Genomic DNA, 16,121 nt, shown 5'->3' on the forward strand with positions numbered 1-16,121 from the left:
GTTCTTTATCATATGTGGTGAGATTCGGCATGGATATAGGTGGTTGCTAGGACTACTCATGTACCAAATTTGGTGTCAAGCGGGGATGAAATAAAGGAAAAAATCGGTGAAACATGAGACACTTGAATGCGAAGAGTCACCATGTTTGCAACTTAACCACCCCAGCCTCATGTTGCAGTCTTCATCTCACCAACAGCCATCCATGTAGGCAGTGGGCAAAAGGCCAGTGTTATTTGTGTTAGGGTTTGTTTGTTTTGATGAGACATGGAACCTAAGTCGGAAGCATAATTTTCATCCGTGTTACCCGAACAATCAAAAAGTTAATCACCAATCCTGCCTCTCCTGGAGCCGATATTGCCTTGCTTGCTTGTTTTGTCAAATGGCCCGGCATGCGGACTCCTTAGAGCGCTGTAGGCATCTTGCAGCTGAGGCAACAGAGCTGCACATGCAGAAAACCCTGACTTCATACAGAACTGAGATTCTATGCGCAAAGCAGAAGGGTGAAAAAGCGGCCAGTGCTTGGGAACATGCTTCCAATTGTGGAGTGTCCCTATCCAACATTCATGCAGAGGCTCAATGGTGGGAAAAGTCGCCTTGAACCCTCAATAAACCAGTCATGGTTGAATCAGGTGGAGAGTGATACTGTTATGGGGATGGGGGGAAATCCCCATTCCTTGATCCGTTCTTATAGTGGGATGACGAATGTCGTATCTAGTCTGTACCATAACGGGATATGTAATCGATGAATGATCCCAGTCTTGCATGGGAGTGGACGATCGAATTCCCATCGATTGTGATTGGTGATGTAGTGAGCTATTAAGGGATTGATGGTAGGTAGTCGGAGACATCAGGACGGACAGGTCAGCCATGGATACTTGGCGCTCCTCAATGGAGCGTACCATGTGTGAGGTCACGACTCGTGAGGTGGGTGAGAACTTCGTATAACTGCCATCGGGTACTTGGCATTCGCAGCGCGAACGTACCGGTAGCGGGTTGATATCATGAGTGTGCAATGAGGATTGACTAACGGGGCCTTCGGTGACTTGGCGTTCCCTTGGTGTTCGCATAGCGAACGTGCCGGCATCATGGGAAAGTGGACCTCAGAGTATTCACGATCTCCAAGATCATGATGTGATGTCGTCTGTTGAGTGTTGGGGGGAGAGCAGAGTGATGAAGTCCCGTAGGGTACAGATTCCATAGGATGATACACATGTTGAGAGTCTTCGACTTGTGACCTCGAGTTCTCACGGCGAGGACCGTTAGAGGACTCGACATAACCAGACTTATAAGACATGTTGTGAGTTGTACAGTCACACAGGTTCAGTTGAGTCACAGGAAGGGTTGTTACAGAAGATGACACACAAGACAGTTGTAGAGAGTAGTTGTTAGTTAGCAGGAACAGCCTTCGGCAGTTTCCGTACAAGACGTGTGACTATCTACAAATGGTAAGGTCATGGGGAATCCTGCGAAACACAAGTAACCTCGGCCAGCACCAAAACCCCAATGAGGAAAGCTTTGCACAAGGGGGGGAAGGGGTAGAACGAGTAATGATGGTAGGGTATCGGGATAGAGGGCGAAAGGGAGAAAAAGGGGGAGCGATAGAGAGGAGAAGTCTTTGACTATGCGTGTTAGAATGGGCGGAAACGGACGACTCCGGAGTGGAATCGGAGACTTAGCGTGGAGGGACCTTGGCCTCAGCGACTCAAGCGGAGCGCTGTGCCATTGCTGTTTGTCCATTTGGTCCTTAATTTCACAGTAGGTGAGCAGGAAGTCTCTAGGGGGCATTTCAGGTCGATTTCGGACTAAAACCAAAACGAGTATGTACAAGCGCCGATATATATAATGGAAGGGGCAAAAGCACAAGGAGAACAAAGGGTGACCGAATCGGAACGAAGACGTCCGAACTGGAACAAAGGGTAGAGGGAGTGGAGCGGTACCGAAGGTCACAGGGCAAGACCTGTGATACGTCCGAAAGGAGGTAGGGAGGGCGAGGCCCAGAGGGGCAGGAGGATGAGGGGAAGTGGGGATGATGACTAACTGGCTAGAATAGGAAGAAGCAGTAGTCCAAATAGGGATGAGGGGAAAATGCGAGGAATACATTACAAGCGGCGAGAGTGCCGAAGGCGGTCCGTGAAGCTCGGGGGTTGCGGAGCTTACAGAGGTTACAGAGGTGGGGTTGAAAGTCCGAGGAATATTGGCAATGGTGTTTACGTAGTATGAGGTCACCAATGCAATGGACTAAGACCGAGGTGGAGTCAAAGTCCGAAGTAGGGACTATGACGGAGGCTCGGAGTAAGGTACGAGCGGTGTCCGAGTGCGAAGTACGGAACAGCGGTGGAAGGTTGTAACTTGGCGGAAGGGTGGCGGAGGAGTAACAGAGGGAGAAGAGAGGGGAAAGGTAAGGAGGAGGGAGTGGCAGAGAGGAGAGTAGTCAGGTCCGAAGGTGAGTATTGGAGTGGACGGGGGAAGCGTAGGGGGATGATGGGAGGGTGGAGGTGTTGTGAAGGGGGAGCGGAGTAGTAGGAGGGTGGCGAGTGGAGCGGTGTTCGGTCCGAGATGAGTATCGGAGCGGACGGAGATAGGGTCGGAGAGGTAAGGGGGGGTGTGTTGCCAAGACCGAAGATGAGTATCGGAACGGCAACGGTAGGTTATGACTCCGGAGGTGAAGAGGGTGGAGGTCCGGAAGTCAGGTCGGGGTCGGGTATGCACGGATATGACAATGCGACAGATATGGTCGTTGGAGACTCTGTATCCGTAACAGATACACTTGTAGACTTTCTTCTTCTTATGTCCGACCGTGGATTCCCAGCAACCCGCGATTGTGTAATTGAGTATGCATTGGAAGTTGCCCAGATACGGCACCCATCCCTCACCAAGCTTGGCAAAAATTGGGTTGATGGGTTTTCAGTACGCAACAAAGACCGACTTCAACCCAAGTGGAGTGCCAATCTTGAAAGTACTCAGGGTGGTGCTGTAAATCCAACAGCTGTCCAACACTGGTTCCAGCTATTACAAGCTCAGTATAATATCATTTTGGGACTGGGGAAAGGGTCAAGGTCTTTGCATGCAGGATGACAAAAAGGGCACACATTCAACACGATGGGAATCGCGAGAATGTCTGTGTGATTGTGACTGTCTGTGCAGATGGCACTTCAGTGCCTCTGGTTGTTATTTTTAAGGGGCAGAATGTTAATTCAAAGTGGTTGAAGGATAATCCTTTGCAGGCCGCATAAGTTACCCATTCATTACATGGAATGTATGTTCATATTTTTGTGTTCTAGAGTCACTGTATCGGAAAAGGGGTGGACAGACAATGAGATTGGCTTAGACTGGCTTCAAACCTTTAACGAGTCTACACAACACAAGGCTGCTGGCTGCTACTGTCTCCTGGTAGTGGATGGACATAACTCACATTACAGTCTGGACTCCATAACATATGCACGCAACCACAACATTGTTGTTATATGTTATCCTGCACACCCAACACACGTTCTCCAGGGGCTTGATGTTGTTATATTCTCCCTCTTAAAGCGGGGCTTCTCAACGGAGCGCAATGCTTTTAATTTACGAAACTACCCAAGGAAGCTAAACAAATCCTCATTTCTATCAGTCTTCGGTCAAGCATGGACAGACACCATAACCCCAGCTCACATTATCACCAGCTTCCGCATAACTGGCGTCTATCCAGTCAACCCAAGTGTCATCCACCCAGAACAACTTGCACCGAGTATTGAACATTCCACCCAAGGAGATCTTCCTCTCCCTGTGGCCTCACCTGTTAAGCGCATTATGCACTTTCACAGTCAGCTGATGTCTCATAAATACCAACAGGAATGCACACCTTCACCAATGGACAACTCGCAGGATGTTAGAATGTACCCAGGTGGAAGTAATGTTCCAGACAACGAGGTTAGTGATGATGAAAGTGACGGACCAATCATCAATCGCACCTTGCTTGCTGTCTCTCAAATCACAAACATCCCAACCCACAATCTCCATGCATCACCACAATCTTCCGGCACCGGGTGTACGATGTTCAGCACCAAGAATACCACCATCAGCCCCAATGAGACTCTTACCTTTCCCCCAGCTCATCCCCAAGCAAAGAAGCGTGCCATCAATGACCTAGAACATATTCTTCATCCACAAATTCCATTGTGTCCTCCTCACCTCTCTGTTCAACATTCAAACTTCCTGAACATGCATATGGCCAACTTAGTGATCTACCCCCAATTAAATGGGATCTTGCAGACAATCGCGACTCAGGATCCAAGACTTGCCTCGAATTAGTGCAAGAAAACCAAGAAATGCGGCACGAGTTTTGGAAGGCCCAAGTGTTGGTGGAGAGAGCCATTGATGCAGTGGATGCGGCAAATGCCCAGTTGGCATTAGGGGGAATGTATGTGTCTAAAGCTCAGACACAGCTCTTAGCATGGGAAGAAGCAGAGAAGTCGAAGGAGGATGGTGGATGCATTAAAGGGACATTTGGCTGAGTTGTGACACATGATGGTTTCTTGAGGGACCAAGCAGAGCATGCTCAGAGAAAATTAAATGAGCAAGAGTTGGAACGATGGAAGGAAGAGGCTAAGGAGCGGTGGAAAGTGTTCAACAACTCACAGAAGGCAGAAATAACAAGCTGGCACAAAGAAAAAGCGCACTTGGCCGCACTCAAACAAAAAGCACCACCAAAGCCACTGGAGGTCCAAATGAGGGAGTGGATGGCCAAAGATTATCCACAGCTTCAACAAAACAAGCCCTTCACATCACTGGAGGATGCAGGACAATCAGTGGAAGCGGGCAACATCTGTCCGGCATGAGCGCTTGAACACAATGTCACACCATGTCACATGTCTCATAGGTGAACACCCCAATTTCATACTTACTTGCGTACTCACTTTGTGATGAAACATTCTCCATATTATCGGCACTCATAGGTACAAGTTTGTTTTCTTCATACTTTACAAATTTTTGGGATTTTTTAATGGAGTGTTGCGACAACAGGTTTCAGATTGGTAAAATGTGTCTCATTTGGGGGTGAATAACTGTAGGGGTCTATGGTTAAGCGATTCACAGACAATACAAATAAAAATTAAAGCATAAGGATAGAGGCAGTCAGGCGTCTGTTGCTGGTGCAATATGGCCCAAAATCAGCAAGCCAGAGTGAGTGTGAGTAGGGGTTAGAACCCCTACATCCTTAGACCGGGTTGGGACCCAGTGAATGTTGGATTTGAGGACAGCAACCTGCAATGGCTGAAGAGCCACCCCACTGGAAATGACATAGGTCACGTTCAGTGAGGCTGATAAACACATTTCCCCACTGTGAGCCGGTGGAGAAGCAGTCATAGGAGCTACCTGTGGCCTCTCGGAACAAGAGGAACAGGTTGAGGCTGGATATCCGACAGCCTCAGAGAAAATCAATGTGCAGGGGACATCGGTGAGCCAGCTGGAAGCTGAGCTGCTGTCATTCTGGCACAAAACCAGAGGGAGGACAGTCAAGTAGACTGTGTTGAAGTTAGCCATTCACTCAAAGCACTCATCTTTGTTTGCTTTGTCTGCGTTGTTTCCAGCACTTGCCGGTTTCCCATATGTACACCGAGTCCGATACCCAGTGGCACTTCAACCAACTTACCAGTTGTTGTGCACAGTTTGTAGGTGGATCTTCAGTCCAGTTACTATAGACTGTCTTTGACCTCTCTTAATGAGAAGAAAGAGCAGGGGCTGGGGATTTGACCAGCCCAGAAAAAGCTGAAGTGCAGGACACTTTGGTGAGCTGGCACTCAGCAGATGCTGAGATGCCGTTATCCCCCCATGGAACCAGTGGGGAGATGGTCACTTGGACCATATTAGACCCTTCACAGTGGGAGGAATGGGTATGGCCCATGAATTTGGCTGGCCCAGAATGGGTCGAAGTGCAGGGCGCTTCAGAGAGCAGGCACTCAGAGATGCTGAGATGCCCTCAGAAGTCTTCAAAGGACAATGAAGATAACAGCAGCGCATGTATATCGCTGCTGGGAGATAAAGCGCTAGCTATCATACTAGCAGTGGATGAGCACACATCCAAGAATGCCTGCACACAGGTCTGATATTGGCAGACAACATGGATGACGTAAGTGCAAAAGAAATGTAAGAAAACATATGTAAAGGGGAAGATGATGACAAATTTTCAGCATCGAAAATTGCGTAATATTACCTGTGGGGTGACTCTGTGTGCAGAGTAACTATCATACTAACATGGGGTTCAGCATTTCCTGAATGACCCCAGACTCCTTCCCAGTTGCTCACATGATTTCTCCAAGGTTTAGCCACAACTTACATTGTAGGCAGGATAATCACCCATGCACAGTGCCGGCTCGGATACCCGTTTCCATGATTAGAAAACCCCTTCCATTCATGCGACAACTCGATACGAAGTCGGTATCTAAAAATAGTCCTAATTCGTACGATTCTGACGATATCAAGAACGTCCCAATCGGTGGAGAATTGACAGAGTTCTATGTTGGGCAAGTCAGGTCACCAGTATGTGCGGGCGTGGGAATCTCAAGCGGCAACCCAGAATTCCAGCCTCACTCGTTCCCACGGCGTCTAATAAATTGGTGAAAATGCTCATTGGCTGGGTGAGAGTTATCTCCAGCTTGATTTCCAATTTCGGTTCATAATTCCGTAAATCCGTTGAGAAATCGCTTATTTTCTTTTCTTTTTATATTTTGCCATCATTTCAGTTATTGATTGATATTTTTTTATTGTCACTGTTACCCTTTTTTATTATTTCGACTAATAAGGTACCCAGGTGCCATATGGTACCAATATTCACCATCTATTATTTCTAAAACTAATTATTTCTTATAATCCTGTACATACTGGATTTTTGAAAAGAAGTTCTCCCCTCCCCCAATTTTCTCTAAGGTGCTAGGATGCGCTAGAGAGGGTGTGAGTGTGTGGAATTCCAACAGTAGGAATAAGGGCAACTGTCTAGCCCACAACCAGTGGGTAGTAGATTAGTTGAGCCCGGACCTTGCGGAATCCCAGAGAACCCACACTGGAGTTAAGGATCGAGCGTAGCAAAGTTAAGTCAAGAGAGAGAGTAGGAGTATTGGAGAGTTTGGCCCCCACGAGCTTAGTCGGCATAGAGAGCCACAAGCCCTCTTTCAACGTTGCCTCCGAAATCTGTCGAGCGACTGGTACAACTTGCAACACGTGATGTTCCCATGCTAAGTTGTAATGAGCTGTACATAGATTGCGGAATATAATTTTTAGTATTTATGCATGCAGTCATTGCACCCAACCCAACCTGTGGAGACTAAGGGAGCACATCCAGGGTTGTGAAGTCAATATCCGGGTGTGCGTGAAGTTTAAAAGTTTATATATTACTTGGTTACCAGTCACTTGTTTGTGCCCAGTGGCATAAGTGGTACAGCATTGGCTGAGGGTATGCAGTTTTTTCAAGTGGCACATGTTCAATTCTCACTTGGGAAAACTTTTTTTTCCATACCCTCCACTCCTTAGTGTACAGAAAACAACCATTTCACACAATTATTCCATGGGAGGGCCCAAAAAAAGTTTTCCTAAGTGAGAATCAAACATGTGCCGCTTAAAAAAACTGCATACCCTCAGCTAACTGTTAGAACTGGGCAAGGGCAGATAATTCCAGAGGGGAACTGGAGACTTAGCAAGGAGGGACCTTGGCCTCAGCGACTCATGCAGAGTGCTGTGCCATTGCTGTTTGTCCATTTGGTCCTTAATTTCAGAAGCAGTGAGCAGGAAGTCTCCAGGGGGCATTTCAGGTCGATTTTAGACTGAGGGCCTAAAACGAGTATGTACAAGTGCCTGTATATAATAGAGAGACGAAAGCACAAGGAAGTCAAAGGGGGTCCAAATCGAAACAAAGGCATCCAAACGGGAACAAAGGGGTGAGGGAAGCAGAGCGGCACTGAAGGTCATAGGTTAGAACCTGTGGTACATCCGAAAGGAGATAGGGAGGGTGTCATATCCATACAATCCCGACCTCCGCTCCGGGCTCCCGGAACTCCGAACCTGACTTCCAGAGTCCTACTTCCCTTCTGTCACCTCCTCCTTGCCGACTCCCAAGAGGTTATCCCACCTCCGGCTCTGACACCACCTTCGGTCCGACTCTGGGACATTCCGGGTCCGACCCCAACCTCGACACCTTCCAGACGAGTATGCAAAACCTATGCTCCCAACTCCGGACCTCCACTCCAGAATCCCGTTCACATCTCCGTCTCTGGAACCTCCGGTCTTAGCTCCAACCTCGGACTTTGACCCCACCTCCACTTATACCCATTGTATTGGTTAGCTCATTCCATTTAATTACATTTGCCAATATTCCGGAGTTTAACTTCCGAGTTCGGACTTTCCGGACTTACCTCGGACCTTGCAACTATTGCATTGTCCTATTCAATTCCGCTATTCTCCCTCATTCCTATTTGGGCTGCTGCTTCCTTTCTATTCAGTCAGCTAGCCATTCCCCACTCCCAACCTCCTCCCTTCCTCCTTGGGCCTTGGCCCTTCATTCCTCCTTTGAGAAACACCATTGAGTCAAACCCTTGACCCTTGGTGTTGTTCCTCTTTCCATCTCCCTTTGTCTCCTTTTGTCCTCCCCTCGCTCCTTTTGATTCCGGACCCCTCCTTATATACAATGTACATAGTAACTTGTAACCTCAGTCCGAAATCGACATGAATTCCCCCCAAGAGACTTTCCCACTGCCAGATCCGAAATTAGGGACCCCTAGGACAACCAGCAATGGCACAGTGCCCCGCCTGAGCCGCTGAGGCCAAGGTCCTTCCATGCTAAGTCCCCGATTCCACTCCGGAGTCACCCGAATCCACATGTTCTAACAGAGGGTGAAGCCCAGAGGGGCAGGAGGATGAGGTGAAGTGGGGATGATGACTAACTGGCTAGAATGGAGAGAAGCAGCAGCCCAAGGATGAGGGGAAAGCACAAAAGATACATTACAATCAGCGAAAGTGCCAAGTAAGGTCCATGGAGCTCGAAGGTTGTGGAGCGGATGGAGGTTGTGGAGGTGGGGTTGAAAGTCCAAGGAATGTTAGCAATGGTGTTTACGTAGTATGAGGTCACCTGTCATATCCGGGCATACCCGACCCCGACCCGACTTCTGGACCTCCACCCTCTTCACCTCCGGAGTCATACCCTACCGCTGCCCGTTCCAATACTCACCTTCGGTCCTGGCAACATGCCTCCTTCTACCCCCCATGCCACCTCTACTCCTCCTTCCCTCTCCTCCCCTATCTCCGTCCGCTCCGATACTCACCTCAGACCGAACACCACCCCTCTCACCACCCTCCTACTACTCCTCCTCCTCCTACTCCGCTCCTCCTTCACAACACCGCCACCCTTCCGTCACCCCCCTACGCTTTCCCCATCTGCTCCGATACTCACCTTCCGACCAGACGACTCTCCTTTCCACCACTCCTTCCCTCTTACCTTCTCCTCGCTCCTCCCTCTGGTACTCTTCCACCGACCTCCCGCCAAGTTACGACCTTCCACCGCTCGTACCTTTGCTCCGAGCCTCCATCATACATAGTCCCTACCTCGGACTTTGACTCCACCTCGGTCTTAGTCCATTGCATTGGTGACCTCATACTACATAAACACCATTGCCAATATTCCTCGGACTTTCAACCCCGCCTCCATAACCTCCGCAACCTCCAAGCTTCGCAGATCACCCTCGGCACTTTCGCCGCTTGTAATGTATCTCTCGCATTTTCCCCTCATCCCTATTTGGACTGCTGCTTCTTCCCATTCTAGCCAGTTAGTCATCATCCCCACTTCTCCTCATCCTCCTGCCCCTCTGGGCCTCGCCCTCCCTACCTCCTTTCGGACGTATCACAGGTCCTGCCTTGTGACCTTCAGTACCGCTCCGCTTCTGTCTACCCTTTGTTCCTGTTCGGACATCTTCGTTCCAATTCGGATCCCCTTTGTTTCCTTGTGCTTTGCCCCCTCCATTATATATATCGGCGCTTGTACATACTCGTTTTGGGCTCAGTCCAAAACCGACCTGAAATGCCCCCTAGAGACTTCCTGCTCGCCTACTGTGAAATTAAGGACCAAATGGACAAACAGCAATGGCACAGCGCTCCACTTGAGTCGCTGAGGCCAAGGTCCCTCCATGCTAAGTCTCCGATTCCACTCCGGAGTCATCTGAATCCGCCCGTTTCTAACATCACCAATGCAACCGAGGTGGAGTCAAAGTCCGAGGTCAGAACTATGATGGAATCTCAGAGCAAAGGTACAAGCAGTGTCTGAGTACAGGGTTGTCAGGGACGGCTCAAGAGAGGCAGAGGTAGTGGCATAAAGCTCGGCGCTAGCGGCCCAGACAGCAGCGGGGCGGTGAGACTGTATGGTGGGCAGCCCTTCTCTGGGCTTATGTCCCTATGTAGCTTCTTAGGCTGAAGCAGTAGTGATTGTCATTCAGGATGAAAGGCTAAACTAAACTAAACTAAACTAAAGTAAGATACTTGCCTGAAGCAGTAGTGAGAAGAAGGCTACTTCTTCAGTTCTGCTTTGGCTCAGTTTATATACAGGTGGGAACAGGTCACGTGTGGGGTGCCACATCAGCCCAGGTAGAGCTGGGCTATTGCGGATGACTCTGCAGGCGATCCTGAGTGTCAGAGGAAAGAAGTACAAATGAGGATGCATGGCGTACCCAGCGGTGCAGTACCCACATGGAGTACTCGGTGTTGGGCGTGTCCATGCTACACAGGTGAGAGGAGAGGTCGTCTGTATAAAGAGAGAAAAGGAAAGAGGGGCAACGGGAGGGTGCAGTGCGCAGCGGAGCGGCATGCCCTGACAAGGGTACAGGGCAGTGGTGGAAGGTCATAACTTGCTGGAGGTTTGGCAGAAGAGGGTCAGAGGGAGGAGAGTGATGAGAGGAGTGGAGGAGGAATGGTGTCAGGCCCGAAGGTGAGTATCAGAGCAGATGGAAGTAGGGTAGGAGAGGGATGGAAGGGTGGAGGTGATGTGAGGAGTGAGGAGGAGTAATAGGAGGGTGGTGAGAGGAGTGATGTTCGGTCTGAAGGTGAATGAATATCAGAACGGACGGAGGTGGGGTAGGACTCCAGAGGTGATGAGGATGAGGGTCTGGGAGTCAGTTCAGGATTGGGTCTGTGTTAGATCAGGCAGATTTGGATGACTCCGGAGTGGAATCGGAGACTTAGCATGGAAGGACCTTGGCCTCAGCGACTCAGGTGGAGTGCTGTGCCATTGCTGGTTGTCCTAGGGGTCCCTAATTTTGGATCTAGCAGAGGGGAAGTCTCTTGGGGGGAAATCAAGTCGATTTTGGACTGAGGTTTATAAGGAGGGCTCCAGAATCAAAAGGAGCAAGGGTACTCCAAAAGGAGACAAAGGGAGCTGGAAAGAGGAACAACACTGAGGGTCAAGGGTTTGACTCAATGGTGTTTCCCAAAGGAGGAGTGAAGGCCCAAGGCCCAAGAAGGAAGGAAGGAGGATGGGAGTGGGGAATGGCCAGCTGACTGAATAGAAAGGAAGCAGCAGCCCAAATAGGAATGAGGGAGAATAGCAGAACTGAATGGAGCGATGCAATAGTTGCAAGGTCCGATGTAAGTCTGGAAAGTCCGAACTCAGAAGTTAAACTCCAGAATATTGGCAAAGGTAATTAAATGGAATGAGCTAAACCAATACAATGGGTATAAGCAGAGGTGGGATCAAAGTCCGAGGTCAGAGCTAAGACTGGAGGTTCCGGAGTTGGGAGCATAGGTGTTGCATGCTTGTCTGGAAGGTGTTGAGGATGAGGTCGGACCCAGAATGTTCTGGAGTCGGACCGACGGTAGTGTCAGAGCTGGAGGTGGGATAACCTCTTGGAAGTCAGCAAGGAGAAGGTGATGGAAGGGAAGTAGGGCTCCAGAGTCAGTTTCAGAGTTCCGGGAGCCCAGAGCAGAGGTTGGGATTGTATGGATATGACAGTATGTGCGGATATGACACTAACGCTGTACCACTTATGCCACTAGGCACAAATAAGTGACTGGTAACCAAGTAATATATAAACTGTTAAACTTCGCACACACCCGGATATTGACTTCACAACCCTGGATGTGCTCCCTGTCAGAGACCAGGTTGAGACGAGGGAATGTCTCCATGGTGGAGGGCTTCGGCCTCAGCGACTTATGCCAGGAGCGCTGTGCCAAGTAACATGTCCGTGCCCTAACTTACTAAACTGGCAACCAGAACTGAAGGGGGTAAACTCTAGTCGATTTTATTACTGAGGTGTAACCTATGTACAAGTTGAGTATATATATGGTTACAATGAGGGCGGGTCCGCAAATGGCGGAGCTGAGCGGAGCGGAGCTAACAGGGTTAGACATTAGCCGATTGAATATTACCGACGAGTCAGGTTACAGGGTTAACGGAAAGGCAGGCGATAACCCAGAAATGGAAAGGAGGGATAGGGTTGGGTTATAGGATGCTTTTTGGACTGGGATGCTCATTGGATGCTCGACCTTGGGGGTCAGACTTTGGAGGTGCTGATGTTGATTGGAGGTCTTACACAGCAAAGTGCTGACACTGTCGGCACTTTCTGGACCAGGTCTAACTGCACTACCACCCACTATGGAGGTCCACTGGGCAAAGTGCCGACAGTGTCAGCACTTTCTGGACCAGGTCTGACTACACCGCCACCCACTATGGAGGTCCACTGGACAAAGTGCTGACACTGTCAGCACTTTCTGGACCAGGTCTGACTGCACTGCCTCCCACTATGGAGGTCCCCTGGGCAAAGTGCTGACAGGTCGACACTTTCTGGATGAGGTTTGACTGCACTGCCTCCCACTATGGAGGTCCTCTGACAAAGTGCTGACACTGTCGGCACTTTCTGGACCAGGTCTAACTGCACTACCACCCACTATGGAGGTCCACTGGGCAAAGTGCTGACAGTGTCAGCACTTTCTGGACCAGGTCTGACTACACTGCCACCCAACATGGAGGTCTACATGGACAAGTGCCGACACTGTCGGCACTTTCTGGACCAGGTCTGACTGCACTGCCACCCACCATGGAGGTCCTCTGGACAAAGTGCTGACAGTGTCGGCACTTTCTGAACCAGGTTTGACTGCACTGCCACCCAACATGGAGGTCCACATGGACAAGTGCCGACAGTGTCGGCACTTTCTTGACCAGGTCTGACTGCACTGCCACCCAACATGGAGGCCCTCTGGACAAAGTGCTGACAGTGTCGGCACTTTCTGAACCAGGTTTGACTGCACTGCCACCCACTATGGAGGTCCTCTGGACAAAGTGCTGACACTGTCGGCACTTTCTGGACCAGGTCTGACTGCACTGCCACCCAATATAGAGGTCCTCTGGACAAAGTGCTGACAGTGTCGGCACTTTCTTGACCAGGTCTGACTGCACTGCCACCCAACATGGAGGTCCACATGGACAAGTGCCGACACTGTCAGCACTTTCTGGACCAGGTCTGACTGCACTGCCACCCACTATGGAAGTCCTCTGGACAAAGTGCCGACACTGTCGGCACTTTCTGGACCAGGTCTGACTGCACTGCCACCCAATATAGAGGTCCTCTGGACAAAGTGCTGACAGTGTCGGCACTTTCTTGACCAGGTCTGACTGCACTGCCACCCAAGGGATCTACTACCGTCATAGTAGGTCTACTATGATCTGAATTGATTTTAAAATTCCCACGGCATAGTAGGATTGAATGGAAAGGACTGAATTGGTTCTGAAAGTCAAGTGGCTCGACTACCGTCATAGTAGGATTGAATGGCATAGTAGGATTTTTTTCTCATGGCTAGCAAGTGAGGATGTCCACTTGCTTTTTTTCTCACGGCAAGCAAGTGAGGATGTCCACTTGCTTTTTTCTCACGGCAGGCAAGTGGAGATGTCCACTTGCTTTTTTTCTCACGGCAAGCAAGTGAAGATGTCCACTTGCTTTTTTCTCACGGCAGCAAGTGAAGATGTTCACTTGCTTTTTTTCTCACGGCAAGCAAGTGAAGATGTCCACTTGCTTTTTTCTCACGGCAGCAAGTGAAGATGTTCACTTGCTTTTTTTCTCACGGCTAGCAAGTGACGATGTCCACTTGCTTTTTTCTCACGGCAGGCAAGTGGAGATGTCCACTTGCTTTTTTTCTCACGGCAAGCAAGTGAAGATGTCCACTTGCTTTTTTTCTCACGGCAAGCAAGTGAAGATGTCCACTTGCTTTTTTCTCATGGCAGCAAGTGACAATGTTCACTTGCTTTTTTTCTCACACACAGGAAATGAAGGGTAACCTTCAACCTCCTGTGAAGCCGCTACAAATGGGAGCTGGGAACTATACAGTTTTCAGCTCTTTGCTGACTTTCCATAATTGGCACCCCCCCGTGGGAAGATTCTGGGTGAGCTGCTCGCCCAGAAAGTTCCCACGGTTGTGGCTGTGATGGTTTCTGGGCGAGTAACTCGCCCAGAACGTTCCCACAGTCTGCATGCATGCGGGATTGTGGAACAGTGAAGGGAAAAATAGGAGAAAATGGGGGAAGGGTACCTGAGGGTGTGTGGGGTCAGGGGCTGTGCCCTGACAGCTAGCAAGTGACGATATCCACTTGCTTTTTTTCTCACGGCAGCAAGTGAAGATGTTCACTTGCTTTTTTTCTCACAGCAGCAAGTGAACATCTTCACTTGCTTTTTTTCTCACGGCTAGCAAGTGAACATCTTCACTTGCTTTTTTTCTCACGGCTAGCAAGTGAACATCTTCACTTGCTTTTTTTCTCACGGCAGCAAGTGAACATCTTCACTTGCACTATTGTCATAGTAGGATTGAATGGAAAAGGCCGGCACATAGTAGGATGTCGGTGCCATCTTAGTGTCTCTACTACAGTCATAGTAGGATTGAATGGAAAAGGCAGGTGCATAGGAGGATTTAAGCAAGTGAGGGTATCCACTTGCTTTTTTTCTCACGGCAGCAAGTGAAGATGTCCACTTGCTTTTTTTCTCACGGCTAGCAAGTGAAGATGTTCACTTGCTTTTTTTCTCACGGCTAGCAAGTGGAGATGTCCACTTGCTTTTTTTCTCACGGCTAGCAAGTGAAGATGTCCACTTGCACTATTGTCATAGTAGGATTGAATGGAAAAGGCTGGTGCATAGTAGGATTTAAGCAAGTGAGGATATCCACTTGTTTTTATTCTCATTCACTTGTTATTTAATGGAGGTACGAGATTAAATTAGACTTGTGTGCAGTTGGACTAAGCGCTCTTTTTTCGCACATGGCACCTTATCCGGTGATGCCTTCATCTTATGCGCCATACCCGCTGTCGGCCTTACGCATACTGTGTCTTCCGAGGCTACAGTCATGCCGATTCAGGTTTTATTGCTGCTGCATACCTGGGTCGATTTCTTCGGACGAATTCCATATGTGTTTATTCGTCCGCTCACGCTTCTGGGCTCTGGCCCTCTTATTCCTCATCCTCTGCTGAAGGCGTTTTCTTTGTTCTTCTCCTCCTTGTTCTTCCTCGTCCTTGTTTTTGCGCATTGCCCTCCTCCTTCCCCAATCTCCATCCTTGTAAATTACCCGGCTCGTCTTCAATTCCAGAGGTTCTGGCATTTGCTGGGACTGTCGCTATGCTATTCCATTGTGTCTCCTCCGGCATGCACACAAGTGCCTTGTACACTTGTGTGAGCATGGAAGTGTGAGAAGACCTCCAGACACTGCCACAGTTCTGGGCGAGCAGCTCGCCCAGAATGTTCCCACAGGTCACAGCCACAATTCTGGGCGAGCAACTCGCCCAGAACGTTCCCACAGCCTCCAAGTACTGCCACCCGGACCTTCCCTATGGTCACACTGGTACATTTCCTTTTATGGGTGCCATGGGAGTTGAGATTCCAGACTCATACCCAGCCATCTCCATTATAAAATCTGGACTAAGTGGTTGTTATTGTTGCAAGTTGATTTCCGGAGTAGGTGATCGGATTTGTGGTTATGTCCGTCACATGTGACTTTTGTATTGTAATGGTAGCTATTTAAATTGTGAGGCTATGCAGACACATTTTTTTCTCTCACTGGGGTGCAGGAAGGATTGAGGTGGGGGGAGGGAGGGCCCGCTCTTCCCTTACTAGATAACAATCCCAGGTTCTCTTACC

At 49.3% G+C, this 16,121-nt stretch overlaps 2 protein-coding genes across 2 annotated transcripts; both read left to right on the forward strand.

The window, feature by feature from the left end:
- Positions 1–4,307: 4,307 nt before the first annotated feature.
- On the forward strand, positions 4,308–4,817 carry EI90DRAFT_3022924 (uncharacterized protein; the record flags this gene model as incomplete). The annotated part of the gene is made up of 2 exons (XM_039057832.1): positions 4,308–4,464; positions 4,531–4,817. The coding sequence occupies 2 exons, from the start codon at positions 4,308–4,310 to the stop codon at positions 4,815–4,817; spliced, it is 444 nt and encodes a 147-aa protein (XP_038908085.1).
- Positions 4,818–5,136: 319 nt separating this feature from the next.
- On the forward strand, positions 5,137–6,083 carry EI90DRAFT_3022925 (uncharacterized protein; the record flags this gene model as incomplete). The annotated part of the gene is made up of 5 exons (XM_039057833.1): positions 5,137–5,160; positions 5,182–5,281; positions 5,325–5,434; positions 5,568–5,652; positions 5,707–6,083. 5 exons carry the CDS (start codon positions 5,137–5,139, stop codon positions 6,081–6,083), a joined length of 696 nt encoding a protein of 231 aa, XP_038908086.1.
- Between the last annotated feature and the right edge of the window lie 10,038 nt (positions 6,084–16,121).

The sequence above is a fragment of the Cantharellus anzutake genome (assembly GCF_015039405.1).
Source record: "Cantharellus anzutake strain C23 chromosome Unknown EI90scaffold_183, whole genome shotgun sequence".
NCBI classification, from domain to species: Eukaryota; Fungi; Basidiomycota; class Agaricomycetes; order Cantharellales; family Hydnaceae; genus Cantharellus; species Cantharellus anzutake.